The sequence below is a fragment of the Bipolaris zeicola genome (genome assembly GCF_000523435.1).
Source record: "Bipolaris zeicola 26-R-13 unplaced genomic scaffold scaffold_183, whole genome shotgun sequence".
Taxonomy (NCBI): Eukaryota; Fungi; Ascomycota; class Dothideomycetes; order Pleosporales; family Pleosporaceae; genus Bipolaris; species Bipolaris zeicola.
In genome coordinates, this window is record NW_006912232.1 from 13,950 (window position 1) to 41,248 (window position 27,299).

Sequence of the window (27,299 nt, forward strand, 5' to 3'; positions counted from 1 at the left end):
GCCAATACTAGAGTGGTTTCGTACGTCTCCGGAAATGGCGAGCTAGATGATCGATTCGAGAATAGCAGCTCTTGCAGATATCGCAGACAAAGGGATTCGATTTGGCTGTGCTGGGCACTGCTTGTTGCGCAGAACCGGCCACATGTTCCTCTGATGCTTGATAACTTGCGTCAACGGTATTACCAGAGGCCGCTGAATCGGCCGAGCCGGTGCTCATAGTAAATGTGATCTTTTCGATATGTTGCGCAGGAGATTGTTGGTGCCCAGTCGTCCAAATGTTTCTTGGTAGCAGGATGTATAAGAAGAAACTTCATGCCGAAGACGTGTTTGTAGTAGCCACTATGAGAGTATTGGACGGGGAAGGGATCCGCGGGAAGCGTTAAATGCGGGGTACATAGCATCTTGTGCGTGGGGCTACAGCTTGGCGCCGAATTAAGATTGGATAAAAAGCTCCGTCTCCTCTCTGGGGCAAGCAGACGGAGTACACATACGTATGCGTAGCAGCAAAATAGGGTCCGGCTCATCAGAGCAGGTATTGAGTCCGTACGAGTAAGTCTCTCTCCAGAGAACCAATGAAACCTTCTAAGCCGGTGTCCAAGACCGCTACGAAGCTTGTCATTTCAGAACGGGGAACAAAGGACCCATTTGGTGACATGAATAGTCTATACTGTAGCAGTCGGTAAGCCCGGACGACCAAGCTAACAACATGCGGGCCTCGTTTGCTTTAATTCTCTGTGACCAGGCAGGACCGGCCCGCCTAAAGCTTTGTGATTATGATAGCAGGTACTAGGCATGATTCAGCTGCTATGACGTCTCGCACAGAATCTGCTATCAAGTCAAAAGTCAAAAGGGAAGGTAGTTTCAAAGTCATCTAGATGATGCGCGACATATTTACCGGAGGCCGAATCTTCCAAGGGTCCGGCCAGTGCCGCCCGAGCATCGGCCTGATGAGGCTGCCTTGCACGTGCCGGCGCCCCCATCGGGCCATTCATTCTGCCCGTGATTCTATTCATTTTCCGGGTCGCGGTTTGGCTAGTTTCGCTAGTCTAGCCAATCTGGCTGCCCTGGTAGAGGTTCTGCCGTGGTTCTGCCGTCCGTTACGACAGAGCTGTTTTCTTTGTTTCTTGATTCATCTACAAGATTGATTTCTTTTAACTTCAGGAAACCGACCACGTACCTAATGCCTCTCGCAACTCTTGCATAGGGCTAACTTTTAATTTCCTCTTATAGTCAGCTCTGTAGCCAGTTCTATTGCTGGTCAGGTGAATAGAGATTTTAAGGTTTGCTACGTGACAAGGCGCTTTCCCGATATAGCAATCCCGAACATATTGGCACTGCTAATGTCTATAGAGATCCTCTGAGCTAATTAGATTGCATTTTCTTTCTGCTCGAACTCTCCGGGGACGGATCGTGATATGCAGCTATACAGCTGCGATAAGCAGTAGACGAAGCCTGTTTTAGTACTCAAACTCTATTTATTGGTAACGCTGTTTTGCGGCCCCAAGACCTACGTTTTTCCAAACATGACGCTGCTTCTGTTATCATTATCTACACGAGCCTACATTGTTAATACATCAGATCTAGCAGTCATACAACGGATTTCTACCGAATGAGCTCTTATTCCGAGCTGACTGTAAAACATATCTATCATACCTGGTTGACATCCATGTATGATCTTTTAGGGTGACAGGCTGTAGCATGTTTCACCTACAGCAGGATCAACCGCGGGAGCGATTGCGGCAATTCGGCCCAATCGCACAGCTTCTCAAGTCTAACAAGTTAATCTTGCCATTTCTAACGGTCCCGTCGATTGCATGGGTTCTTAAGCTGAGCTTCGGTGCATTACCTGCATTTTCCAGGGCAGCTCCTTGTGTCACGCAATCAGGAATAATGGGCACGGATTTTACAGCTTCGCCATCAGCTTCCTTGGGAGGCAACATCGAAACGTAAGCTATATGAACACTTCATCATCTCTCAAGAAGACCGTACACTAAAACAAGTCATAGAAATTCTATGAGACATACCGAAGACATGGACTACGGACAAACACGTGCAGTAATGCAAGAGAGACCTACTTCTCCTAACGAGCAAGCGTGCAAGTGCAAATGCTCTCAAGTCGCGCTAGCCTGCCTAGACAAAATCTCCGTCGTGCCTTCTGAAGCCCGTTACATGGACCGTCTCCACATCATCCAGTCCGCTCTCATGACCGCAGAGCGGCTAGTTCTCTGCACAGACTGCCCACCAAACATGACCATTGCAAGATGTTGCTTCATCCTGGGAAACACGCATGAGCTGGTGAGTGATGTGAGTGCCCACGCAGGAGACGCATCCAGCCCTCCCACCACCATGCTCTCCCGCCAATCAATAGAATACATGAGGCGCATCAAGCGCCGTGCTAGCATGCTTCTTGCGGGGTTGAAAGCGTTGCAAGAATTTGGGTCCGGGGATCGGCGTCTTTCAAATATGCAGTCTGAGTTTCTATCAGTGCTTGCAAGTTCTTGGCTTGTGCTACTACCAGATTATCGAGATTGAAAAACAATATTACAAATTTAAAATCTCAAACCACTGAAATTCAAACAAATATGTTACATTACGATTTTTTTTCTCTTCTCATGGAATGGGTTTGGGCTGCCGAATAAGGATGGTGGTTGTGTAAGGCTTTGACCATCCATATTGCGGGCGCTCCTGTTGCACCAATTTGACTAGTTGGAAGCCGTGGTCTTGGTAAAGCTTGACACCTGGGGTTTTGGCAACAACAATCGTCTTAAGACTGTTTCTGTCCGCGTATGCCAGGCCTTCAGCGAGCAACATGGAGCCGATGCCACGTCTCTGGTGCTCCGGATGTGTAGCCAGATAATCCAATGCTTCGAGGTAATTAGTCCAAGTAAAATGTCCAAGATTATGTTGGAAAGTTCACCGAGAAACTCATCCCCAGTGGACAGCGCTTCGGCTTCTGCTTTCTCTATTGCCTCGCTCAGCTCGTCCACCATCTGATGGTCAATGCCACGGATTGTCCCGTCTTCAGTTACGTTCTGGAACGATTGTTCATATGCTTGACGTTTTTCCAAATCATCCTCGAGCACTATGCCATTGGCCCACGTATCAGCATGTCCATCGGGGATAATCCAACGCGCATAACCAACAGCATTCCCGGTAGCTTCGTCTGCAACCTTGCGGTGACGCTTAGTGGATGTCACTTTGACAAGGTTCCATGGCAAACGCCTTGCGCAATCATAGATGATGTTTTCCAGCGTTATTCTCTTCCATAGAGACGCCCAATGTGCATCTTGGTAAAATGCGCGCATCATGGAGTCAGCCAGACCTGTTGAGTCGGTGGGCTTCACTGGATGGATCGTGTAGATCTGGAGGCAAAAGATTAGCAAGAGATGACAGCAGAGACTAGTACTTGCAACCTGCCATTTTTGTAAAGATGTGCAGATTATGTTCGCCGATGAGTAAAACTTTGCTGAGTGGAACAACTGGGTGGGCGTCACAGGTCAGGGGTGTAGGAAAGGTCTAGCAGGTGGTGTCGTTGAGCGCCAAACTTTCTCGCTTTCCAAATCCATATTATGTACTTAACAGTCCTCCTGCATGCTACTCTTTATCCTTCAAGTGTTCCTGCATAATTCTTTGCATAACCACCCCTCGTTTGGGTCGTTGGCTAAACTATCATTCAGGAGAATGACTCCTGCTTGTCATTCAAGGTTTTTGCGGTTACTTGAGTTGCATCGCGTGGATTTTCCGGCCCGAACCATGCATGGGCCGATCTTCACGCCGGAGGGGGAATGTCAAACAACAACTTCGGAGCCGAAAATGAACCTCCGAAAACTTCAAGGCTCCGCAACAACTATGGAGCGGCGTGTGTTCGCTTCCAGAGAGCACGCGCTCAGCGCCACACAATCGCGTTACTCAGTGATTTAGAATATGATGATAGTGATCTTGCATTGTATATAACATGTGACACAACCACTACTACTAAAGAAAGAGTATCATCCAAACCGCTATATGCGCCCACTCACATCTAACCAACCTTATTCCTCGCTCAAACATTGACGAATTAAGTAACCGACATGTTACCCACAATCATAGGCAAGATGTCTCGCTGTAAGTTTTGGAAGCCGCCCTTCTTCCCCCCCCCCCTGCACCCCCAAAACCCAATTTCCAACTTGAGAAGCAGTAAGCTTCCCCTCCTCAAAGACACAAATTTATCCAATCCAGAACATCAAAACCCGCCATACAGCGCTAGCAACGAAGACAAGCCTTTCCTCCCAACCGCACATGAGAGAGAAGATTATACCTCTCCAGCCGCCAGCCGGCCCCGCTCACGCCTCTGCTCCGCCCTCATCGTCGCTTCTACATCGCTAACCCTCGGCCTCCTTGCCTTGATCCTCATCGTCGCTCAGCACCGCCACCCAACAAGCGCCGTCTCACTCTGGGCCACCTACCAAGGCGGCTCCACCGTCGTCGAGCACTGCGGCAGCTCACCACAAGGAGCCCAAGCACTCGGCTGCACCTGGGACCTCATGAGCTACGGCTGGGTGCACCCGCGCTGCGTCAAGCCCGACGAGTCGCAAATGTGGATCCAGAAGCACGGGCCCTGGAAGTGGTACTACGACGGGAATGCTACGCAGGAGATTCCTCTAGAGGACCTGCCGATGACAGTGCGCGCCCATACCGAGTAAGGTTACCATGTTATACATTGTTTGTATACGCTCAAACTGATGCATTTGGCGGGTATGAGTGGCCATCTTGTTACCGATGAGGCGATTGCCCTGGCGCATACGCAGCATTGTGTGGGTGTGATTGCGTCATCCGAGAATACGAATACTAAGCAGATTAATACGGCTGTGGATATGCTGTTTGCGCGGTGTGTGACGCTTAATTAGATTGACGGTTTCACTCGTGTTTGAACTGGAGGGGAAAAAAAGAGCATGAGATTTTGTCAGTAGTAGTGAAGTTGCAGTTACCAAAGTCGAACTTTTATCTTGGAATTATATGAGCGCATCAATATCGAGTTGATAATCACACCATCCTTAGGTGTGAACTTGATCAACATTGAGTATGTATTGATAATTAAACAGAAACAGTGAGAATCGTATCTAAACCTCACTTCCACCATCTTGCTGCTCCTCATCACCCGGCTTATGGCCATGCCCTTCAATGTCCTCCATATCCTCATCCATACCGGGCCAGAGCACTCTCTTCTGCAGCACACCCTTCACATTAAGCACTGCCACCCAAAACCATAGTATAACAAGTATAATAGTCATAGCACTACATACCCCCTTGATTCCGGGGCTGTCCAGGGCTTTCGCAATCCAAATAAGCGCAATCGTCATTCCGGCGTTGGGGAAAATGAAACCCCAATGGTTGAGTGTAAAGTGCGAATCTTTGGCGCTAATGATGATGCTGACAGTAGCAATTGCACTGAACCAGAAGGAAATGAGCCAGAAGAAGATGCCTACTATGACGCCGAATGCTTTAATTGCGTCGCCAACAGGGAAGGATGTGATGGCGAGGAAGTTGGAGGGTAGATGTCTTGGAGCCTCAATGCCGAGCGCGACGCATGCATTGGCAGTGTAAGCTGCTGGACCGACAGCAACGTACATGCCAGGTCGCTTCGGGACCTCAGGAAGATTGCTGTTGACGAGGCGAGTGAAGTAGAGGGTGAGCATCAGAAATGCAATCGTCCAGCCAAGCCCCTGAAACGCGATGCTGCCAATGAATATCTTATAACCTGCATCAGGAGGCTGGCTCTTCAACAAAGTACTGCCCAGAACACCCAAGATAAGGAAGGGGTAAATTGGTAAGATCCACGAGGGCATGGCGTCGGCGACGGGAAGTTCTCTTCGGTCAAAGATGACGTGGTACTGAAAGACGGCGACAAGGATGACAATGGCAGTGTAGAGCCAGTAGAGTATCTCCAGTGCCTTGACTAGCCATGGCCCGCTCGAGGGAACACCATAAAGCTCCATACAGTAGATGATCAACGCAATACTGACAAAGTATGCGCCGAAGAAGAAGCTTTCGTAAGGGTGATGTAAGCTGAGTTTCAGCGATCCACGGTTGTGTATGAAGCGGTAGGAGATGCACGCGGTGAATATGAGGAATAAGACGATATCTAGTATGTAAAATATCTTCCCTATTGTCTTCAGGCCAGAGAAGCTGTACGGTTGTTGGCCAAGTAGCGTGGCAAGCGCACCGGTTGACATTGTGCATTCGAACCAAGACCAGCTAAAGTGATCAAGACGCTTTTTCCATGGTAGATGTGTGGGGTTGTAGTCTTCTCGTTGTGCTGGCCGGGTACGCCGTTTGATAGGGCGAGGAAGTGAGTGTGAAGGCATGCTGGTGGTCGTGTCACTAAGGGCACTGTTGACAGTGAGGTTGTAACAACAATCCAGTCGCAGACTGGCAAAGCAATTGATCCAAACTCAACAAAGTGCAGCGACGAGACAGACTTGTGTTATGTTAATTGCCAAGGATTCCGCTACTGCTGGGCGAAGCAAATGCCATGATTTCTTGACGTCAAATTGGCATTCCATCGTTCGAAGCCAAGAAAATGTTTAAGATAAAGGTGTCATAATCTTAGGGAGGTCGACTTGGAACCCTGAAGAAGTATGGCTTTCGTAGATCGCGGTGAAGGTCGAGCGAATTAAGCAGTGTCACCCCTGCATCATCGAGCCTCATAGATCTTCGTGCAACGGGATGACAACCTTCTGCGTATTTCTTGAAATCCATGTCCTACGGGTTATTCACAGGCTGGGCTGCGATAGGCTCAGCTGCGACGATCGTAGTTATAGTGCTGCCGCGGCAGGTGATGTGTCAATGACGTAACGCTCGCGACAGCGAAACACCATCCTTCATCGTCTTCTTGTGAGGTTTCATTGAAGGAATTAATATGGGGAGATTGCTTATTTTCTCTGCGTGTGGGTACTTCCAATGATGCTTAATTTGCTTGCCCGCCACAACATCCTCCAGCCGTGAGAATGCGCAATGTCTGCATGAATGATGTTGTCATGTGACATTCTTTATAGTACGCCTATTGCTATATAAATTGGTAATGGATACCTTAGATTTCCTTGAGAAGTTTGATAGTATCCAGAAAGCCATCGTAATCTGATACATGGGCGATAATATCGTCTTTGGCTGGACTAAGGCCATTTGAACCATTAGACTTTTACAGCAACCCTACGAGAACGCTCAACCGACACTGAGAGTTTCTATTCATTCTTGTGGAATATCCCTTTTTTGGAATGGTACTCAGTTCAAAATTATCGATGGAAATAGCTACAAACCTGATCGCGAAATTTTGACTGAATGTTGAGATCACGGTCCGCCTTGGCGAATGGCAGTGAGTTAGTAGAAGTAGAAAATCCCGTTGTCGTTGTACAAAATTGTGAGAAGAAAGTCTGAACTTTTCTGGAAGACAATGGTACTTTCCAACGTTGCGACAGTCTCATGTGGGTAAGTTAATATTATCAGCTCCGTGCCAGTTACCGGCCTACTCGACATCTAACAAGAATGGGAAAGGCGTATCATCCTAGAGGCAGATACAAAGTCACCCTATGCAATGAGTCGTATTCGCTACATTTGTGTGGGTTTTGGGAAGTCTATCTTTTCACATACTCAGTATGGAATCTTGTTACTAGAACGGTTGATAACGCCTACGCGCAAAGCCGCTGCTAATCTTCTTGAATGCGTGGATGGTGATTGATATAGCGCTGCATTCATTTCCTTTATGAAATTCGCATTTCACAAATCCCAAGACTCGAGGTTGTTACGCAAGTTCTTGGACGATCCCACATTAGTGTTAGCAAGACCAAAATTCCCTGGGCATCTTAGTTGTTCTACTAGACCCCCAGGGCCGAGGAGCAAAACTAGGATTCCGCGGAATTTTCCTTGTTGGTGACGCGATGCCCATGGCATGAACCACAAAGTGTGTTTTAAGATGTTTTTGCACGTCATCCCGACTATTCTCGGAAGCAATAGGGTTTCTCGTTACCATGATGTTTGCGATACATTCCGCAGCTGAGAAACTCTCTCGTATGCGCCACCCAGGCTTCAAAGCTAACCTTGATGTATTGGCAAAGGAAGATTGAACTCCATGTGACCAAGGTAGCACTACAATGTGTTGAGCACGGCCATCTAACATATAACTCGGTCCCTTAAGAACATCGTGACATGTCAAGTTACACAAACAAAGTGCCTGACAGCAAACCTCGTATGCGCGACCGTTTGACCCAAAAAGCCCATGAGACAGCATATACGATTTGACTATGAGTCCAAGAACCCGGTCCCGGGATTCATCAATTTCTATAAATAATCTAAAATCGATGCGTTGGCAAACCAACCACCCAATAGCTTTTTCATCGTAAAATTTATCATTTATCTGGGCAATTTCCCCGTACATATGCACCACTGACACCCCAAATCGCGTCTAAGCTAGCCACACCATTTATCAGCCAACGCAAGCCCCTCAGAAACAATGGAACTTTTGATCTGGCGAATCACAACCGCAACTCAAGCGAGCTGCGATACGAAAAGAATCGCGTGCCAGTTCATTATCCCCAAGCCCGAAGAAAAGCGGAATCAGACGACACAGGACCTTCGTATTATGTATGGTACATATCGTTTCTTCCAGGGCCACCCACACACTTTAATATCGATGATAACCGCATTCGCTGTTAACGCCCAGGGGTGTGTGTGTGGCTGGAAAGTACCGTTTATGCAGGGTAATATATAGTTATACGCATGTAACCCTCACATATCAGGCTGTTTTTCATTCTTATTTGCTTGATTGCGCAGGCGCAACGGTTCGTGCGTGGTGCAACGTCTGATGGGCCCATACTCACGGTGATAGCGATAGCGAGTTGGGTAGCCAAGTCAAGGCGAGAGAGAGACACTGTAGGTATATCAGAGAGCAAATATAAGAGATAAAAATAAAAATAAGCTTTCGACAACTCGTTAAATTTCGATAGTAACAATAAATGTCTTTCGCAACAAGTGGCTTGCGTCTCTTTTTTTCAGCTTTGCACTTGACCCCGCGTTTTGGGCCCGTGTGTTGGCTCCCCTTCCCCGCGCTACTGTTCTTTTCCTTGCATTGAGAGCACCGTCCAGCGAGAAAATAAACTCTTGTGTGAATACCCAGAGCAAAAGTATCGTTGTCTTAGGAACTAGCTAGGTACCAAAATACCAAATCACAGCCCCCTCCAATGTGGAAAAAAGAGGATGACATTCAGCGGTACCGAAACGCGGGATGCGCGACTAGGTGCCCGGCACACGCACGCGATACTACCAGCTAACACGTATTAGCTGGAGTGCCTTAAAAAAACTCATAAGCTAACAAGTTAACACGCTAGCAGGGGCCGGCCGTGTGCGACCTTACCCCTTTGCGACCCGGTCTTTGTTCTCCCCCCTTCTTCCATAGGATGAGAATGGAAATGGAGTGCGGTTGGTTATGGGGGAGGAGCCGTGGCGCGGAAAAGTGGTTTGTGAGCGTGGTGTTAGTGGAGGGGCTTGTGTGGCTTGTATAGAATGTTTGTATGACGGGGGCATTTGTGTGGTGTGATGCGGTTTTTGGGACACGAGCGAAAGGGGATGGATGGGCTGAGTGGCATGGGTTGTTTTTTTGGGTATATAAGAAGGGGACGGAAGGGAGGGTGGTGGGATATTACAAGTTCAATATTTCAACGGGTAAAAGAAAGAAGTCAAAGGATACTATACTTACTACGGGCAATATGTTTCTACCTTCGTTGACGCTTCTCGCTACTCTCTCCTCCATTTTCCTGCCTCATGTCCAAGCCGTCGGTCGCGCAATCGTTAGCAATCAATGTCCGGAGGCCATTTACCTCTGGTCCGTAGGCGGAAGCATCGGTCCGCAGCAGAAGATCGAGCCGTCGACATCCTACAGCGAGACATTCAGACGCGACCCTCAGTCCGGGGGCATCGCGCTTAAGATTTCGCCAATTGCAAATGGCATCTTTCAGCCGAATGTCAGCCAGACTATTTTCGCGTACAATCTTGATGGCCAGCAGGTCTGGTACGATATGAGTGATATCTTTGGTGATGGATTTGCCGGACGCACAATGTCGCTCAAGCCGAGCGACACCACCTGCCAGAGTATTGTTTGGGGATATGGAAAGCAGCCCGCTGGAAGTTCGATCAAGGTGTGCGGGTCCGGCACTGACTTGACTCTATCGTTTTGCACGGGTGGTTGCTTGCCGAGTTGGTGTAAGTCTCATATCTTTCTTTGAGTTTGTGGTGATTGTGGCGTTTGGGTTGCTAACGTGACGTTTAGATCCTTGCGGAAATGCTGCACCGGGAAGTAACAAGGTTTGCTGCACGCATTGTATTGGAAGCCATCACTGCGTTGCGCCGCCGTCATGATTGAAATGAAGATAACAATTGGAAATGTGCTGATGATTGCGAATTGGGGGCGACGGCTTTATGGTCCAGACGTCAATTTCCTGTACGCATGTTCGGAGCGAGATTTGGCTAGAGAGTGGAATGTGGGAGTTCTTCGCACACTTACTATCCTTACTAATGATAATTTGTTTACTGATGATCTCTCTTAAAGTCTCATGAAATAGTTCTGACCTAGCTAGTTCCTTCAAATGCTTGTCTAAGAAATGCAACATATTAGGATACTCCGAATGCACCTATCCGACCTATCCAAAAGTAAGAACTTTCTACATGATGTGGTCGCGAGACCTGTGCGCAAGCGCGTAATCTCCTATTGTATTCTATAATACTGTTGAACGAGATGAGCATCCCTGGCGACACCAAAACCCCGTTGGATACCCTGCATGCTTTCATCTTAGTACACGTGTTGCCCTTCTCCGACTAAAATTATATCCATATGCATACCACTTTACGCCGAAAGCCTGAACTCATCCCTGATTCGATTCGACCAATTTCCCCGCTTTATCCTCGCAGCCTGCTGCTTCATGTGTAAACAATCATTTGCTCGCTCGTTTCTAATGGTTTGAAGAAACTCATCCAGTCAATGGTTACCCAACTCGCAATGTTGAACGTGGATGTTTCAGAGGTATGTAGTTCAGGGGCGAGGATCCTACAGCCAGATCCTATCTCGAGCTCAATCATGTTGGTTTCCAGGATCTTGACCTCGCTGATATTCGGTTCCATGTATCTTGTCCTGCGACCTCTCTTTGTGCGGCTCGCGTCGTCCTTTTCAACATTGTTGTTCTTCTTCAAGCTTCCATTGTCTTCAATAAGCTGTGAGCGGCTGTCGGTTGAGATGGGTAACACAACACCCTGGAACACAGCTTCTTTGGGCATAGATGAAAAGCTCTGGACTTTGTTGAAATTAAACTGGAAGCTATCCAGATCTAGAATCATTAGCGCAAGTAATGCAGGACTCTCAATAAACTTGCTGAGTAAATTAGGCAACCGTCGCCTTATTTTCTGCTTTTCACGGTTTCTAATGTGGCAGCTATTGTCCACCTCCTCGTCAGCTTTGGGCTTTTGGTCGCGCGTTGAGTTGCTTTTTCTAGCTGGCTCCGTCCCACGAAAGAATGCGCTTTGCGTCCACGACTCAGGGTTGAATGTCGCGCTGTTGAAGAGTCGCGAATGGCTGTTCGCATGACGTAAGAAAAGGCGACTGCCAATCATCGATGACTGGCGTATCCTACTGGCGTACGGGTTCAGATCTGAGAATGGCCTGCGGAAATTAGAGTATCTCCAAACTTCGTAAGGCGTTAAGAAGCTCAGGGCCTCCAACTCGCGACGCATATCGACTCGCGTTTCTTTAACCCCACAAAAGAACTGGATATTGATATTCTTGCGTTCAAGGTCCATTAGTAGATCCAGATAACTGAAGCCGCCCTCGTCTGTGGCGTCGCAATTAATGATTGCTTCGTGGGATTCGCTGGGGAAAAAAAGTTCGATGTATCTCAACTGCATGTCTTCGGGAGCCGTCTCATTGATCATTTTCAGGAAGGCAAATGTGAATTTATTGCAAGATCGCAAATGTAGGTGTGTGAGTGTAGGAGGCAAAACCTTCAACCGCGCCTCTTCCAATGTTTGTAATCTCCCGTCTTTCAGTACGAGGTTGCGTGTTGGTGTGTCATTCTTATTGGGTGTAGCTTGACGGTTCTCGCTCGAAAAGACAACGTTTTGTGGACAACCGAGAGCATCCATGGGGACATCGAGACGCTTCAGGCTAGAAAATCCGGCTAATGTGATGGTGTGTTTTCCCATATTTCGCCATTGGAGATCGCGAAACTGGAGAGTCTCGAGAGTCGCCGGCCCCTTCCACCTAGTATCTTCAGCAATGGTGAGGGATTGGAGTGTGTGACGCAGTATCTGGAGAGCGATTCCGTCGAATGGGGTAACTGGAAGTAGTTCTGGATTTAACGAAGGAAATATATGGGGCGCTGAGTGGTTCGGTCTGGGTGGCTGGCCAGCTTGGAAACGTCTGGCTCCCGGGAGCTCAATCGTTATTGATCTCAGGTTCGAGCACAACGCTACCAGTGTGTTCAAGAAGAAGGCTTGGTCCTCACGCCATACTGGACCCAAGAAGTTCTTGGTTTTCCGGATGTGGCTCCAGGTTACCTCGCCCTGGGTGTTGGCAGTGATGATTCTGCCGATCATCTCCTTGACATCACCATCGAGGTTGGGAACGTCTCGGCAATGACAATCTTGGTGATGGGAACAATCAAAATCACCGAGGTCGACGCTTGTGACTTTCTGGATAAGTTGAGGGTGATGCCCAAGCATCTCAAGGAAACCTCTGATATTTGGCTGACGAAGGACTGGCTTCCGAACCATAGTTTCTTGCACAATACCGCTGAGCCGCTTGTTTACAAGCGCAAAGTTGAATATAGACTTGTCTGTGCGGAGCTTGGAGGCTATCAAGTCAATCAACTCGGATGGTAGGTCAAGAAGACATATCCTGGCGCGCTTGTACGCTTCACCGTAGTCCAAAACAGTGTTTGATTGGTGATCGGAGTGTTGCTGCTCATGACTGGGGGCAGTCTCTCGTCTCGTAGTCTCGCGTGGGAGGTTTGGGATGGCGGGCGCAATACCAGGGCTTCCCACCCGTCTCTTTCTCATCCTCGAGCTGGACGGTGTTGATGGCGCCATTGTGAATTTGTGGGCTTGCCTGAGGTGAAGTGATTATCGGACGCTTGAGTTGCGCCGTCTTCTTGCTTGTTTCTATATGCTCATGCGCTGGGTAGAAATCGATGTGGGCATTTTAGTCCCGTGAGTTAGTCACACCTGCGGCAACCGCGCTATATGCAGCTGATAAACACGAGGTGACGCCAGAAGGGGAGCGGGGGGATGAATAGATTGTTTTCTGTTGCTGCAGGCTTGAGAGATGGCCTACGATGATATCTGAAAGATTTGGAAAGTTCTGCCTGTTTCAGGGACTGTCTTTCTGTCGCACTCGTTCACTGTAGTGGGAGGAGTGACACGTTCACGCCAAGACGCTAGCGTTCGATTGGGTGATTCGTCATTGCTGCCTGATACACACACGTGATTGATAGATGATGCATTCGGCATGGAAAAATCCCGTTCCAGGCAGGGGTGCATAGATAAAGCATCGAGTGTGCACTTCCTTGTTTTGTACATGTGGGGGGTAGAGGTACAGATGGCGGCTCCATAAGACAGGTCACGCGATTGGAGAAATGGACATATTTGACGAATCGCTTCTTTTGATAACATTACCCACTATATTAAAATATGGTCACCCAAACTAGGTTTCCTCCTCTATTCGAGAATATGAGCTCCATGGCCCTGATTCACAGAGAAAACGATCAATTGGATCTGATTCGACAAGACCCCGCCGTTCAGAGGTATACATTTCAATCCCAACAAACGTCCACTGGTGATTTTCCGCTCCATAGAAGTCTCTCCTTCCTATATTTGTAGTATCGCAATGCCTTCCATGTACTTCATTGCTCCCGAAACCCCCAACGCCTAGCAAGTCATACATCATCCTGCTAGACTTCGCGTCTCCCATCTCTTTGGATAAAAACGTGTGGTCAAGCAGAAGAGCTCTCTGCGGGTGTGATTGTGATACTGGTTTTTGTGATGAAGCTGCGGGGCGATAACGAGGATGTTCAACAATGACACCGTCGGAGCGTTCGACTGCGCGATACTTCTTGGGTCGTCGCTTGGAGGTGCTTTGAGTCTTCTTCGTTGTTTCGTAGAGGGTGTGGAGAGAGATGTTTGCATTATGACGAATTTCGCAGCTGGGCTTCTTGAGTGGGCTCTCTACAAGGACCCGCATTTCGAAGTAGATGAAATGTAAGTAGCTTCTGCTAAGCAGTTGATAGCCCAGTGTTTTCTGTATGTTTGATGCTCTTCTCTATATCAGTGCTTCATGCTCGCTTTTGTACTTACAATCCAATCGATACTGATACTATTAGCGTGCGAGCTCTTACGAAGTACGAGGGCTTCACAGAATCCAGAACTTTTCCATCGAGATCTCAAACTCTCCACAGCGTTCATTTGCCCTTCTCCTGTGCGACCAGCTCGTTGCGAAACAGTTGTCTTACGAACGAAGACCGGGGATCGTCCTAAAACCACCCCACAAAGATATCATATCTGCAGGTATCGGTCCCAGCCTTCAAAATCTAGACCGCAAGGGCCTCTCGGAATCAACCGTAGTCCTAAGGTGGGTAAGCTGCCGCGGCTACAACATGCTATCCCCATGTCTGCAATGTCTTTTGAGGGTGAAATAACGTCATAAGAAGGTGATGGTGAGATGTTCTAGACTTGCAGGTCGGGTGTGGCGCCTGAGCATCTCGACTCCATGACCTGGTGTTGTGCAGCCGAGATGCACAGCCCCCCGCACTGCGTAGCGAACATGATGTCATGCGCAAGGCCGACAATGTTTTTTGCGGATGTCAAGTATCAGCCAGAGATTCCGGACAGCGCAGCTGCAAACTAGTCAAAGGGCTAGACTTCTGAGTTGTAGTAGTGTAGAAAGTAGGGAGTTTAAGAAAGAAGATTGCTGAGAGAGGAGCGTGGGGGTGCGATGATGTCATGATACGCTAGTCAAAGACCCTGACAGGAACAGGAAACGCAGAGCAAAAGTGACCAAGGGTCTTGTAGCAGTACAAGCTAGACATGGGAAATCTAAGAGTCGTTCTGAAACTTATCTACCGTTCCACTTTTATGCCTGACTGGAGAAAATCATGTGCCGTGTTCAATCGCACGGTCACATGGTGAAAGGCGGCTAGTCGTACAGCAGAGGCACATTCTGTGCATGTAACAAGCGAGAACGATAAACCGTCTCCAACCCCACGTCTTCTTCATCCGTCTCGGTCATAAAAATGAGATTGTTTCAATGTAACTAGTACCGATTCAACCTATTATACAATAAAGGGGAATACGAAGTGGAATGTAGAGGTAAAGGAACATTATCCAACACTGCTTGAACATTGGATAAGCGGTTTTGACAGAATAGAGGTGCATAAATCAGGTACTTGCCCTGTAGCAGACACTTGGTCAAGAATCAATCACGACTTGTAGTGCCATGAACGGCAATTGAGTCATTAAGTCTACTGGAGACGCTTACCATACATTGAACGCCGCAGCACCAGCAAGCACCAGCAGAGCAGAGCCCTCTATGCCGAACCTGGCAGCGGCACCAGTGCTCTCAGGTACACTTGCGGACGACTGGCTCGATGTTGGCGAGGGCGCAATACTAGGAGTAGAAACGGTGCTCATGGTTGCGCTGGACGACGCGCTGGGCGACGCGCTGGACGACGCGCTGGCCGTCTCGCTGACCGACTCGACCGTCATCTGTCCTGCACTCGCACTCCTTGTCAAAGTTGCAACAGAGGTAGATTGAGCGCTCGTCTTGGTAGTTGTCGCACTAGCGCTTGGTGCTGTGCTTGTTTCGGTCCTCAGCAAGCTATTTCCTGCAACAACGTCGACGGTTAAAAACTTGACATCGTCGTTGGAGAAAACCGCAGTGACGGGTTCACCACCAGTGTCGTCGTTGCCACCCTTCTGCTTTACTGTGCATGTCATCTCGACTTCTTTCTTGTTGTAGTCGCAGCCCAAGCTCATGGAGACACCGCCAGCGTCCATAGTGGCCTGGTAGCGTGTTTGCGAAAGGATAGTCGCGTCAAGGCCCGGGCCCCAACCGCACTCTGAGCTGTCTATGCCAGTAGGGCACGCCATGCGGAATTCGGTCATTGTTGGGTTGACAGTGTTGATTGTCGCGACAGGATCCGCGCCCTCATAGCCTGTTGCGAATATGTTGTTAGAGCGGCTTCGTGAGGACAGGAGGATGACAAGAAAATTGCGGGTGACGAACCACCGGGGAAGTAAAAGCTGACGGTATCAGCAGCGCAGACAGTGCTGGCAAGAATGGAAAGAAGGGCGGTTGATTGACGCATGGTATCTCTGTTGTTGTAGGCTCGATAGTGGGTCTGTCAGAATACGAGTGTAAGAATTAAAGTTTAGAAGTATGTTGATAGGCGGGTAGGTATTGTGGCTTTGTTGCAGGGTAAAAGGAGCGACTATGGTATGTGTGGCGTTAAGGAACGTGAGCTTTGCGACTGCAAAACGAGTGGGCAGACACGGCAAGGCAAAAGGCGAAGCGGACGGGTGTGCGCGCCGACTCTAGTAGATATAAGTACGAAGCGCCATTTACCTGTATCTTTGTTCCCCCTGAGCTTCAGAGCAAGGCTTGTCTTGCTAGCCGCGGCTAGATGTGTGCAATTAGCGGCGATCTGCATGAGATGCACAGCCCGACTTGAACTGTAGCAAAATTGACTCCAGGCCAGCAAAATTGACACCAAGCCTTGCAAAATTGCCGTGTGGGTCAATGTCGGGGATCAAGGAGATTGGCCATTAGTTGACACGAGTCAGGTTAGCAGCGCTGGTAGGGCCGGGACGAGTGGAGCCGCACGGTAGTAAGTAGGTGAACGACGGCCTTTGCATGTGTTGTCAGGCACACATGGGCTTGAAACGCTTGCCTAGTCGACCAAGACGTGCGTGACACGTGGATTGGGAACAGTGGGGGCTGCGAGTGCCGAGATCCGACATGTTATCGCAATCGCAGCCGTGTTTAGAAGCCGGGCCGTTCTCTGAGGGTCTTGTAATATCACCGTGGATATGGATGCGGATGCGGGTGTGGGTGTAGGATGCAAATGAAAGATGGAGGTAGAGAGGGGCAGAAGGGATGGAGGCTGTGGAGAGCGTGGAGAGCATGGGGATGAGTACTTACCTGTGTACCTGCCTACCATGCACAACCCCACTTTCCTACCTTCCTACACCTGGTTCCAGTGCTATCATCACCACCACCACCATCATCACCAACACCACCACAGCACTGCATGTATATAGTGTACATCTCCAAAAACTAGCTTGCCGACGATGAGGGCAACCCTTCACCTCACAAAACGCCCCGCGTAGTCCGACTGCTCGTCTTTCTTTATTCCCGGCCATAGCCGCTGCCTTATCAACGAGCGCCCTGTCTGCGAAGTCAAGCTGATCCCTGCACCTAATCACCCTATCTACGCTACAAGCTAGCACTACCAGGCTCATCAGTGATGGAAGCACAGGGTCTGCTTGTCATATGGGCATCTGTTGACCCTACAACAGTAGACGAAGGCGCTCTGAACGACTGGTGGACCAACGAGCATCTCCCTGAGCGCCTGCGCCTCCCAGGATTCCAGCGAGCGCGTCGTTACCGCGCGCTCAACCCTGAAAATGGACACAACGAATATCTTGCCGTGTACCACCTGTCGAATGTGCAGGACCTGGCATCAGTAGAGTATCTGCACGCGCTCAACCATCCCACACAAAAGACAATGCAGTTTATGCCCTCGCTGGCTAAGATGAGTCGGTTTGCTTGCGAGATCGTTTCGTCCGAAGGTTCATCCGTTTTGACATCGGACCAGCCGGCTGAAACACACAACATGCTGTATATGGTAGTTTACAAAGTTGATGCTGCACGGCAAGACCACGACCCATTGTTATCAATCCAGGAGCATATTGGCCGGGCACGAGACGCTGCATCGGCAAATACGATGCATGTTCACTTGGCTTAAGGCAATCAAAGGCTTTCCGAGATTGGTAGTGCCAGCAGGTCTTACGAAGGCGTGCATTTCAAATCCTCTCAAGCCGTTGGCGAGACTGAAACACTGGCGGCTGACACGGTTATTGCTTTGTACGAACTCAGCCACAATCCGACTGACAGCTCGATAGCCGAGGGCGACACCGTCAGCACACACCTTGGCGACACTTCAAGTCTACGGGGGGTTCGTATCAGGCATACCAATATCTATCATCGCATCGCGTCCCTTGATAGATCTTCCCTTGTGCATTGACGTGACCTAGACGCTTCTGCCTACGCCTATGCTGGCCGCCTTACCACGACGAAACACATTCGGCAACGCGTGCCCCCCATTTTTAGGCACCACGGCCAATCGAATAAGTCTGGCAACAAAACCCATACAAGCCACATTATGGGCACATACCAAAAATGGGTGCGGGTCGCCAGGGATCGCTCATGAGGCTTAACCGGTCAACAGGCTAATCGAGCCATAAAGCTTGCCTTTTATCACGCGTTGTGCAGCCATCGTCACAGTCGTCCTCGAGCCATCAACAGAAGAATCGGCTCTCCCAGTAATTCATTGACGCCAGAATCAACATGCCTGCCATGAGGATGCCCATCACGTTTGCACCCAGCGCAAATGTGTCTCCTCGCCTCCGCATCCTACAACACGCCCAGCTAGCCATTGCATTCCTTGCATTCTTCGCCTTTCTCGTCACCTTTCTCATCCCGTTTCGCCAAAAACTCTTCACGCTCAGCCTTCTCTACACCCCGCTCCTCACCTCCATAACCACCATCTTCTTCGTCGTCCGTGAGCAAAAGAACGCAGAAGCTGGAACTCTTTCCAAGCAGAAATATGTCAAGTACCAGGTGCTCAAGATGGTGGCTGCTATCGGCATGTCGTTCATAGGATTCATTGGATATCTAGCTAGCGCGCCTGCTGAGGCAGACCAAGATGTACATCATCCTGGCACACAAGGAATGTGGTTGAACGGAGTCAAGATTGGAAGATGGCAAGGCCTATTGCTTTGGCTCAACTTCTTCAACTGGTACGTAGCCTTTTGATTTGCAGTAAACGCTGTTGGCTGCGTGGGCGCTAACACATGCTTGATAGGGTCTTCCTCTGGGCTAGCTTGTTCTACTCGTGCTGCATGACGAGCAAGAAGCAGGGTGCTATTGCCCTTGCCGGTGACGAGGCCAACATTGGTATCGATGATGATACTGCTAACGACGAAGCGATTGCCCGCGATCTTCAGGCTCGGGACCCCAACTGGCAGGCCTAGATCTGAGACGACAGGCGGGATTTGCGACCTCAATTCCGTATTGGACATAGTCGAGAGTTAAATCTCGAAAGCAAAGTTTATGTGCTATAATGGGAAAGCGATGGGTTTGTTTAATGTTGTGCAAGAAAGTGGTACAACGGGGATGAAGTAAAAAAAATCATCGATTGATGGTTGTCCAGAGTTTATTGGATTATCAAGATGTTTCTACGCCCTTTCTCTTCTGCCCGCATGCCTTGAACATGTCACACTTTTATAACCTCACCTCACAGATCCAAGGCGATCCGTAATAATAAACACGATCCATAAATCATAAGCACTAGACATACATGGCCATTGTTACAAGATCAGTTTCAGCATTCATACTCCCTCTTTCTCACGAAAAGGCGGGGCTTCTGTATCCAGCACGCCAACACACTGCGGCCTATCTTCAGCGTCGAGCACATGCCGCAGATCTTCAGTGCACGTGATATTATCCACACTATCGCCCGTAATAGGCATATCATTCTTGCTAGACCGCGGTTCCAGAGACTGCAAATCCACATCCGGCGCGCCTGCAGATTGCGTAGAGTCATATCGGGACCGCCTACGACGTGCGTCTTTCTGTAACATGCCGTGTTGATTGCGGCTGAAGAGGCCTCGGATGAGCATGCGGCGTGGCATGGGGACTTCGGCGAAGATGTCCGTGGTGAAGGGGCTTGTTTGGATTGAAGATTTAGAAGCTGTGAAGGACATGTGGTTTTGGTTGTGTGGGGTGGCTAGGGCAATGGTTCGGATGAGGTGGGCCATTGACATTTCGATGTTGAGTTTGGCTAGGTATGCCAGTGGATGAAATATGGCGTAGCTGCTCGATGTTAGTTTGATGTGAAGATTGGGAAGTTTGGTGTTGACCTACACGAATCCGTTGGGGATGCTCATTGCTGCAATGATCATGACGTCGAATAAGAGTGAGACTATGATGATGCGCTTGTTGAAGCGGACTAGGCGGTTGTACTTGCTCAGGCCATTCCTTACGAGCTCGGATTGGACGGTCTTGATGAAGTACCAGTTTAGGTACGCGTCCAAGAGCAGGAAAAGGACTTTCTCAATTCGATCCCAAATAGAGTTGACGCGGACCCATCTGAGGTTTGATCAGTTGAAATATCAAAAGATCACGTGCAGCGAATACCTTTGACTGATCTGAAGACGTGCGGGCATCCACACGCAAAAGACGCTAATGTTAATCAAAGTGACAACGACTGCAGTTCCTATGGCTAGGTGTCTTCCTCGTTGTCGATCTGGTAAAACTACACGAATTCGATTGACGATGATTTGCGGCAACACTTGAATCTGAACCACCCAGCAAACCACTAGACACTGTTAGTCACCTTCTACTCGACAGCTGTGCCATACTTGCAGATGCCCATGTACATGTAAAAACTGGGCCGTATGATCCTTAGTAAGAACAGCAGGCACACTACGGAAAGGACCACCGAAGCAGCCAATTCAAGCCATATCATCCAGATATATGCATTTCTCCACGGCTGCCGGGACGCTCTCGTCTGCCTGAAACCAATGAAAGCCGCGGAGAGTCCAAAGATGTTGGCAATACCGAACGCCGCACTCGCTAAAATAATATCCGACCGGCTTACTGGATGTATAACGTAGTTGTCGGGGATGAATGGACCCCAAGCCTTATAGCCTGGAGGCAAAGCATTATTGTTGCTCATGAGCTTGACTTAGGTAGCATGTAAGCCAGCCCAGGCGTGATTCATGGTCGACGTTGAGGCGATACCAGGATATGCTGCAGAGAGAATTTGTGAACAAAAACTTGGTGTTGTGGCTTTCAATAGCTTCCGTTAGTAGTCGACAGCTGCGGGGCCGAACGCGCTATATTATGAACAGTGGGAAAAGCTCCTGGCATGAACAAACGTCCGTGTGCCTGTGTTGGGTGTAAGCCAACGTGCGAATTCGGGTGGTTACTATGGTGCCCAACACGGGTCATTTAGAAAATATGTTGCCAGTGAAGGAGGAAGCGGGCAAGGTTTTCGGCGGGAGCTGTTGAGCTGACATCGACGATCGCTGATCGTGTCAATCGTTCAGGAATGCCTTAGCATCCGACTTGACTGATTGGACGCCGCACAAAAAGAACGGCGTGGCTTCGGTGTCGTCGCCACTGCGCAGAAACCATAACACTCCCACGATTCCATCATCAGAATAACTGGGAATTTTATTTCCACGGATAGATGGATTCATAAGATTGTGCCTCGTCTAATGCAGGAACGCAGTGTCGCAAGTTGCAAGTGGCAGTCGTGAAGTGTCAACGACAGCCATTGGCATCACGAAGGAACTTGAGAAGCTATGTTGATCATCATACCGCTGCTTTGATATCCATTTATTTGCGGTAAGCTGAAAAAAAACGAAACGTACATGTCTGCACACTGTGAGAGTGGCAGAGTGTTGACGTAGGCCAAGATCAAATATGTTCCGTTCCGTTAGCGCCAAAGTTTCCGGTACGTGACACACTTGCCAATACCACCGTGAGCTTGCCTATACCGAATCATATCGGATCTACAAAATCTCCTACATTGATATATAGAATTAGATAGGGTACCTGGCTTTTGTCATTGTGGACTACAAATCCCGTTCAAGTCAGGTGATTAGACATAGTGACAGACTTGTTCCTATTCAGATGCTGTCCTCACAATTCCCTACAACTACGTTTAAAGACCTCCGACACGTCAACTATTCCCCGATCCTACAAGACCCCAGTATATTGTGTGATGTGTCTGGGGTAAAGTGGGGCTGCACCCCACTGACAAGCTCTAGGGTCTCGCCAAAGTATACATACATTACTCCGATGTCGCATGGATACATGCATGTCTATATGCGGATAAGCATCACACATGTTTGAAGACTTCACTCTCACCTGCACTTGACGCGCTTGCTCTGATTACTATTTACATGCCAGGCAACAAATACCCACAAAATCCGATATGGAATGCGAAGACCGAATTCCAATAAGGCGTGTTTGGTGACCAGTATAAATGGCTGCATGGCACGAAATGTAGATCCGGATGACTTGGCTGTATCCTGGAAAGCATCGCTATGCACCTGATGTTTTGTGGCGTAGAGATGTCCCTGATAACACTTCAAATGTCATTCTTGTACCAGGTTCTTTGACACGTGGAGCATTAACAAAATCAGTACGACGCAACATACCACCAGAGACTGGCCATTGTGAATCATCTATTACTTTCATTGCCGCTCCTGTAGAGTGAAGGTCTATTAACTTTAGAATTCTATCTAACAGAACCTTTGCTATGAGGAGAAAAAGAAACTTGCCGTCTCCTAGCTACTCGACCAACAGCCGTCAAAGTTACGAACCCTCCAATCTATATACACATGCCGCCAACAACTTTCTTTGGCCATCGAAGAAATCAGCAACTTGATTCACTCTCCTGAACCCTGTACTGAGTCTCAATCCTGGAACGGAGTTTTTGGGCTCAGTCATCCGGTTAAAAAAGGATTGGGCATTGCAAGAGTAGTCATATCCCACCTCACATGTAGCCAAGACATGACTTGAGCTCTAAATATCACTAAGAGCGTCTTTCAGTACATGTAGCGGGCTGACCAAAAGGAAAACTTTGCTATCCGACATCAAGAAGTCACATGAATTAATGTAAGCATAGACACTTCCCAGAGGGCCTTTTATTTCGCCAAATAAAGTTCCTGGATGATCGATCTTCATTGGGATCTCGATAATTCTAACCATTGCAAAGCTTACTTTCTCCCCGGATATAGCGTCAACATGTAACGGATGTCCAATCAAAAAGACTCCTCGATTCCCCGTAACAGAAAGTGCCACTAGAAACACCCATATTTGCAGCTTGGGAGACTATTTCAGCCTGCAGTTCGGCAAGTAAGATATCACGGTCATCGCCAAAAGAGCTGCCGGAGGACCCTTGTTTAGTAGACTAAAGCCGAACGAGGGAACAAGTATCAAAAGACTACTAAACGGTGAAATACACCCCGGCACCCACTACTCCACGACCTCCGAGGCCCCTTCCAACCAATTGGTCCCACCCAGTAGTCCAACCGCCGGAGAACTCGATCGGTGCCCTAATGCACGACATGCCATCCTACTACCGCTTTCCACATAGCGTACTGCAATCTACGCAGCACACAGCTTTCCAGTGACAAAACCAACCCGGGACTACGACCTGGATTTTCCAGCCTTACCCCAGTCTGCAGACCTCACGACACAACATGAGCATTTGCCCAACGATCTGTTTGGCCCAAACCGCTCAAATTCCGATCTTGAGATGACTGTTCCGCGGCCCCACTGTACCCACGCGTTGAGATAAGCAGCTGGTTCAAGCTTCAAGGAAAGATGTAAGCGGGGGGAAGTCGCCACGGGTGGTTCTGGAATATCTTCCCAGGATGTCCAAACTCTACTCCCTATTACTTTATTTCCTCAAACGCCCACAGCCGTGTACTCTCCCTAGAGCCCCCTGCTCGAATTCTCCCCCTCGCAGATTGAAGCTCTGATGGCGCCACAAACTTCCATCCCGCTGGCAGCAAACGTACTGGGTACCCTAGGCACGGTATTCTGGTGCGTACAGCTTGTACCGCAGATATGGCGCAATTACCGGACGAAGAGCACGGTTGGGCTACCGGAGTCGATGATGCTGCTTTGGTCGATTAGCAGTGTGCCTTTTGGGGCGTATGCTATAGCTCAGCAGTTCAACATTCCGCTTATTGTTCAGCCGCAGTGTTTTGGTGTGCTTTGTGGGGTTAGTTGGGCGCAGTGTTTGATATATGGTCGGTATGTTGAGAGTACGCTATCGAGTCTTTTGATCAGTGTATTGATGGATCGCTAGGAAATGGAGAACGTGGACTGCATCTCTTTTGTTGTGCATCCTCCTGGTCATCTTTGCTGGAGTAGAAGTTGGCCTTGTGTTTGCGATTCGGCTGCCGTACTCGAGAGGAGTAGAGTGGCCGGTGTTACTAATCGGTATCTTTGCATTCCTGACACTCATCTCCGGTTACCTGCCTATTCCTTTTGAGCTACTAAAACGACGTGGAAGGGTTGTTGGAATTGACTTCATTTTCTTGGCCATCGATTGGAATGGCGCATTTTTCTCGCTCATGGCTTTGGTAGCTCAGAATGAGTTTGATGCGCTGTTCGGCACTATGTACGCTTTGTGGTGAGTCGCGTACAAAGTTTTCAGATACTCTGTGGGCACTGACCGATGACAGTTGCGCGATCGAGATGAGTATGGTCGTCTCGCATCTAGTATGGCTTTTTCGGACTCGCGGTATTCGGAGACGTGCCAAGGAAGCCGGTAAGACGTTTGATGAATACAAGGAGGGAATCGAGTGGCAATCAAAGGGCATTGATGTTGAGAGGCTGCTCAAGGGCATGTTCGCTGGGAAAAATGAAGGCAAGGAAGAAGGAAGAAGTGCTACTGTTGATGACATCGAGGCAGCTGCTACACCGGAAGAAGTGATGCCAAAGACTGTTCCAAATGCTACCAGATAAATGTTAAGTCTAGGGGAGTAAAATATACGAACAGCACTCCTATCAGTTCGATTGCACTCCTAATCAACAACGATATTGCAAGTCACAAGAAAGTCATCACCAGGATCTCTTTCAAGAACATGTTCGGGTATCATTGTTACATTGTTCATAAAACAGTAGAGCTACTCTCTACAAAGCTTGCTGTCAAAAATCAAGGAGTGCTACCATTCGCACTCCGCTTGCGCTGCATTTTCATGCGCTGAGCTTCCGCATACTTGTTCTCTGCCTCCGGAACACCACGTATGACACTGCCTCTGCGTGAGGTTGGCATTGAACCGCCTTGTTGTGCAAATGAGTTTGCTCTACTTCCATAAAGTCCTGGTAAACTGCTAACACGGCGGCCGCCAGTCTCGTCACGAGCAGCATTCAGCTGCTGGGCAAACGGACTGCGCTTGCGGAGCTCAGGACCCTTCCAGTAGATGACGTATACGGAAACCACCAGAAGTAACGAGATGCCGAAAAGAATTGTTGAAGCGTATGCAAGGTGTAAGTCGCCACCGATGTTCTGGAAGAAAGGCGTTGCGGGAATGGTGAGAACACCAGCGAGGAAGTCACGGGCCCAGCCATTACCACCGGTCGCGGAGGCGGAGTAGGGTCCATAGGCGCAGATCATGTAATCGATAGTGGCCATGTAGATGGCGTAGTTGGCGATACCAATGATTGCGGAACCAATGAGAGAACCGATCCAGTGGATTGGTGGCCCGGTGGAAGTCCAGGCGAAGATGATGAGACCGATAGGTAGGCAGGGTGCGGTGTAAAGCAACCACCAAAGTCTCGCCTCGTATTGAGCACGCTCATCTTCAGGCTTCTCCTCACGAAGGCGTTTATTGCGCTTGATAGCTGGGAAGAAAGAGAACCAGGCGAGGAAGTAGCCGATACCAATGGCGATGAAAGTCAGTCCGATAGCGAAGGGTGCAAAATTCCATTGCTCGTACACAAGGGCGTACGACTGAAGGAACATGAAAATGATGGCATCAGAGAAACCGGACAATAGCGAAAGGACAAGTACAATAGGCTCAGTGACGAACATGCGGAATGGGCGCATCCAGGTAATGAGGATCTCGCGTATGCTGAAGCGTTCCTTGAAGGTCTTGAGTTCATTCGGTCCCCAAATGTTGTTCGGTTTGCCATTCTTCTCGCCCTCTTGGCGACGCTTCTTAGCAATGCGATCCATGAGCACTGTGGTGCGAGTTTCGGGAACAAGGAGAGCATGGGCAATTTGAACTGCACCGCCAAAGATTAACTGGATCCAGATGTTCCACCTCCAGGCGAGGAATTGCTCGACGAAACCTCCGACAATAGGGCCGAGAACTGAACCACCAACGGACGAGAAGACAATGAACGCAACAGCATATTGCTGATTATCACTGTGCATGTTAGTTGCATTCATAGTGCAGAAAGAGAAGGTACTCACGGTTCCCACATATCAGCCACCATGGCCAAAGTGACAGAGCCACCAGCAGTAGAAAGACCACCAAGAGCACGAAAGCCAATGATAGTCCCAAAATTGGGTGCGATACCAACAGGAATCTGCCAGATATTGACCAGGAACAAACTGAGCTGGAGGATAGGCCATCGCCCGAGCTCTTCACTCCAGGGCGCCCAAAGCTCGCAACCAAAGGCGTATGTGAGTAGGAAAACGGCTGCACCAACACGCGCTGCCTGTGCACTGACGCCAAACTCTTCGGAAATACCGCTGACGGCATTGCTGTATAGCGATGTGTTGAAGTTCATGCTGACTTGCACCATGAAGATGACGCTAAGGATAGTCCATTTCTTCCACTCGGGGAAAGAAAACCCAAGCTCATCGTAGCAATCTTCTTCAGTGATTTCATAGCGATCGTAGGTGCCGTACTTTTCGTAGTGTTCTTTATCAGCCGCAGAGATGGCATGGTCAGCTGGGTTTTCTGTGTGAGAGTGGTCGCCATCAGAAGCAGCTTTCTTTTCGAGATCGCCAGCCTCGTTCTTGTTGACTGTCTCGGCGTCGTGAATGTCTGGTCTTATTTCCGCGGCGGACGCCATGCTGCCGGAAGCTAAGCGCTTAGGCGGTCAATAATTATTAAGATATTTGGGCAATAGTAAGCGCGCCTTCGAGGCCCCAGAAGTATGGGCTCCGAGGGTTGGGTGGATAGAAAGATTAACTATTAAAGCGAGATTTGCGCGTCATAATTACACTGGGGTGAATGGACTCTTATAACTTGGCAGTGAAAAGTGAAAGCGGTGATGGCATAGGCGCGGCGAACCAGGCAGCACACTGCATTCTGTGCGCATCACAAGGCACACGGTCAATGCTGAGGACGTCATACTACATTATCCGCACCGACAGAGTTGTGGAGCTACGGCGCGTTCAAATTAGGGGCCGTTTGGTCCTTCAGGCCTACTACCACAGCCTCTCAGACCAAGCGATGCAGCAGTA

At 49.0% G+C, this 27,299-nt stretch overlaps 13 protein-coding genes across 13 annotated transcripts; 6 read left to right on the forward strand and 7 right to left on the reverse strand.

Moving 5' to 3' along the window:
• Window positions 1–1,698: 1,698 nt before the first annotated feature.
• Window positions 1,699–2,532, forward strand: COCCADRAFT_29027 (uncharacterized protein; the record flags this gene model as incomplete). Its single annotated transcript, XM_007717510.1, has 2 exons — window positions 1,699–1,946; window positions 2,007–2,532. The coding sequence occupies 2 exons, from the start codon at window positions 1,699–1,701 to the stop codon at window positions 2,530–2,532; spliced, it is 774 nt and encodes a 257-aa protein (XP_007715700.1).
• Window positions 2,533–2,610: 78 nt separating this feature from the next.
• Window positions 2,611–3,566, reverse strand: COCCADRAFT_39713 (uncharacterized protein; the record flags this gene model as incomplete). The annotated part of the gene is made up of 3 exons (XM_007717519.1): window positions 2,611–2,864; window positions 2,918–3,362; window positions 3,546–3,566. The coding sequence occupies 3 exons, from the start codon at window positions 3,564–3,566 to the stop codon at window positions 2,611–2,613; spliced, it is 720 nt and encodes a 239-aa protein (XP_007715709.1).
• A 528-nt stretch (window positions 3,567–4,094) lies between these two features.
• On the forward strand, window positions 4,095–4,886 carry COCCADRAFT_39714 (uncharacterized protein; the record flags this gene model as incomplete). Its single annotated transcript, XM_007717520.1, has 3 exons — window positions 4,095–4,104; window positions 4,198–4,678; window positions 4,742–4,886. The coding sequence occupies 3 exons, from the start codon at window positions 4,095–4,097 to the stop codon at window positions 4,884–4,886; spliced, it is 636 nt and encodes a 211-aa protein (XP_007715710.1).
• A 213-nt stretch (window positions 4,887–5,099) lies between these two features.
• Window positions 5,100–6,344, reverse strand: COCCADRAFT_29030 (uncharacterized protein; the record flags this gene model as incomplete). Its single annotated transcript, XM_007717511.1, has 1 exon — window positions 5,100–6,344. One exon carries the CDS (start codon window positions 6,342–6,344, stop codon window positions 5,100–5,102), a length of 1,245 nt encoding a protein of 414 aa, XP_007715701.1.
• Window positions 6,345–9,737: 3,393 nt separating this feature from the next.
• Window positions 9,738–10,386, forward strand: COCCADRAFT_39716 (uncharacterized protein; the record flags this gene model as incomplete). The annotated part of the gene is made up of 2 exons (XM_007717521.1): window positions 9,738–10,230; window positions 10,298–10,386. The coding sequence occupies 2 exons, from the start codon at window positions 9,738–9,740 to the stop codon at window positions 10,384–10,386; spliced, it is 582 nt and encodes a 193-aa protein (XP_007715711.1).
• Window positions 10,387–10,944: 558 nt separating this feature from the next.
• COCCADRAFT_39717 (uncharacterized protein) lies at window positions 10,945–13,104 on the reverse strand (the record flags this gene model as incomplete). Its single annotated transcript, XM_007717522.1, has 2 exons — window positions 10,945–11,348; window positions 11,394–13,104. The coding sequence occupies 2 exons, from the start codon at window positions 13,102–13,104 to the stop codon at window positions 10,945–10,947; spliced, it is 2,115 nt and encodes a 704-aa protein (XP_007715712.1).
• Window positions 13,105–13,717: 613 nt separating this feature from the next.
• Window positions 13,718–14,254, reverse strand: COCCADRAFT_105077 (uncharacterized protein; the record flags this gene model as incomplete). The annotated part of the gene is made up of 1 exon (XM_007717523.1): window positions 13,718–14,254. One exon carries the CDS (start codon window positions 14,252–14,254, stop codon window positions 13,718–13,720), a length of 537 nt encoding a protein of 178 aa, XP_007715713.1.
• Window positions 14,255–15,543: 1,289 nt separating this feature from the next.
• Window positions 15,544–16,376, reverse strand: COCCADRAFT_39719 (uncharacterized protein; the record flags this gene model as incomplete). The annotated part of the gene is made up of 2 exons (XM_007717524.1): window positions 15,544–16,223; window positions 16,295–16,376. 2 exons carry the CDS (start codon window positions 16,374–16,376, stop codon window positions 15,544–15,546), a joined length of 762 nt encoding a protein of 253 aa, XP_007715714.1.
• A 1,158-nt stretch (window positions 16,377–17,534) lies between these two features.
• Window positions 17,535–18,314, forward strand: COCCADRAFT_39720 (uncharacterized protein; the record flags this gene model as incomplete). The annotated part of the gene is made up of 2 exons (XM_007717525.1): window positions 17,535–18,020; window positions 18,057–18,314. 2 exons carry the CDS (start codon window positions 17,535–17,537, stop codon window positions 18,312–18,314), a joined length of 744 nt encoding a protein of 247 aa, XP_007715715.1.
• Window positions 18,315–18,637: 323 nt separating this feature from the next.
• COCCADRAFT_105087 (uncharacterized protein) lies at window positions 18,638–19,323 on the forward strand (the record flags this gene model as incomplete). Its single annotated transcript, XM_007717526.1, has 2 exons — window positions 18,638–19,089; window positions 19,155–19,323. The coding sequence occupies 2 exons, from the start codon at window positions 18,638–18,640 to the stop codon at window positions 19,321–19,323; spliced, it is 621 nt and encodes a 206-aa protein (XP_007715716.1).
• A 357-nt stretch (window positions 19,324–19,680) lies between these two features.
• COCCADRAFT_105056 (uncharacterized protein) lies at window positions 19,681–21,029 on the reverse strand (the record flags this gene model as incomplete). Its single annotated transcript, XM_007717527.1, has 4 exons — window positions 19,681–20,164; window positions 20,216–20,440; window positions 20,489–20,676; window positions 20,700–21,029. The coding sequence occupies 4 exons, from the start codon at window positions 21,027–21,029 to the stop codon at window positions 19,681–19,683; spliced, it is 1,227 nt and encodes a 408-aa protein (XP_007715717.1).
• Window positions 21,030–23,849: 2,820 nt separating this feature from the next.
• Window positions 23,850–24,844, forward strand: COCCADRAFT_39723 (uncharacterized protein; the record flags this gene model as incomplete). Its single annotated transcript, XM_007717528.1, has 3 exons — window positions 23,850–24,127; window positions 24,183–24,509; window positions 24,562–24,844. 3 exons carry the CDS (start codon window positions 23,850–23,852, stop codon window positions 24,842–24,844), a joined length of 888 nt encoding a protein of 295 aa, XP_007715718.1.
• Window positions 24,845–25,034: 190 nt separating this feature from the next.
• COCCADRAFT_7894 (uncharacterized protein) lies at window positions 25,035–26,905 on the reverse strand (the record flags this gene model as incomplete). The annotated part of the gene is made up of 2 exons (XM_007717508.1): window positions 25,035–26,250; window positions 26,298–26,905. 2 exons carry the CDS (start codon window positions 26,903–26,905, stop codon window positions 25,035–25,037), a joined length of 1,824 nt encoding a protein of 607 aa, XP_007715698.1.
• Window positions 26,906–27,299: the final 394 nt, after the last annotated feature.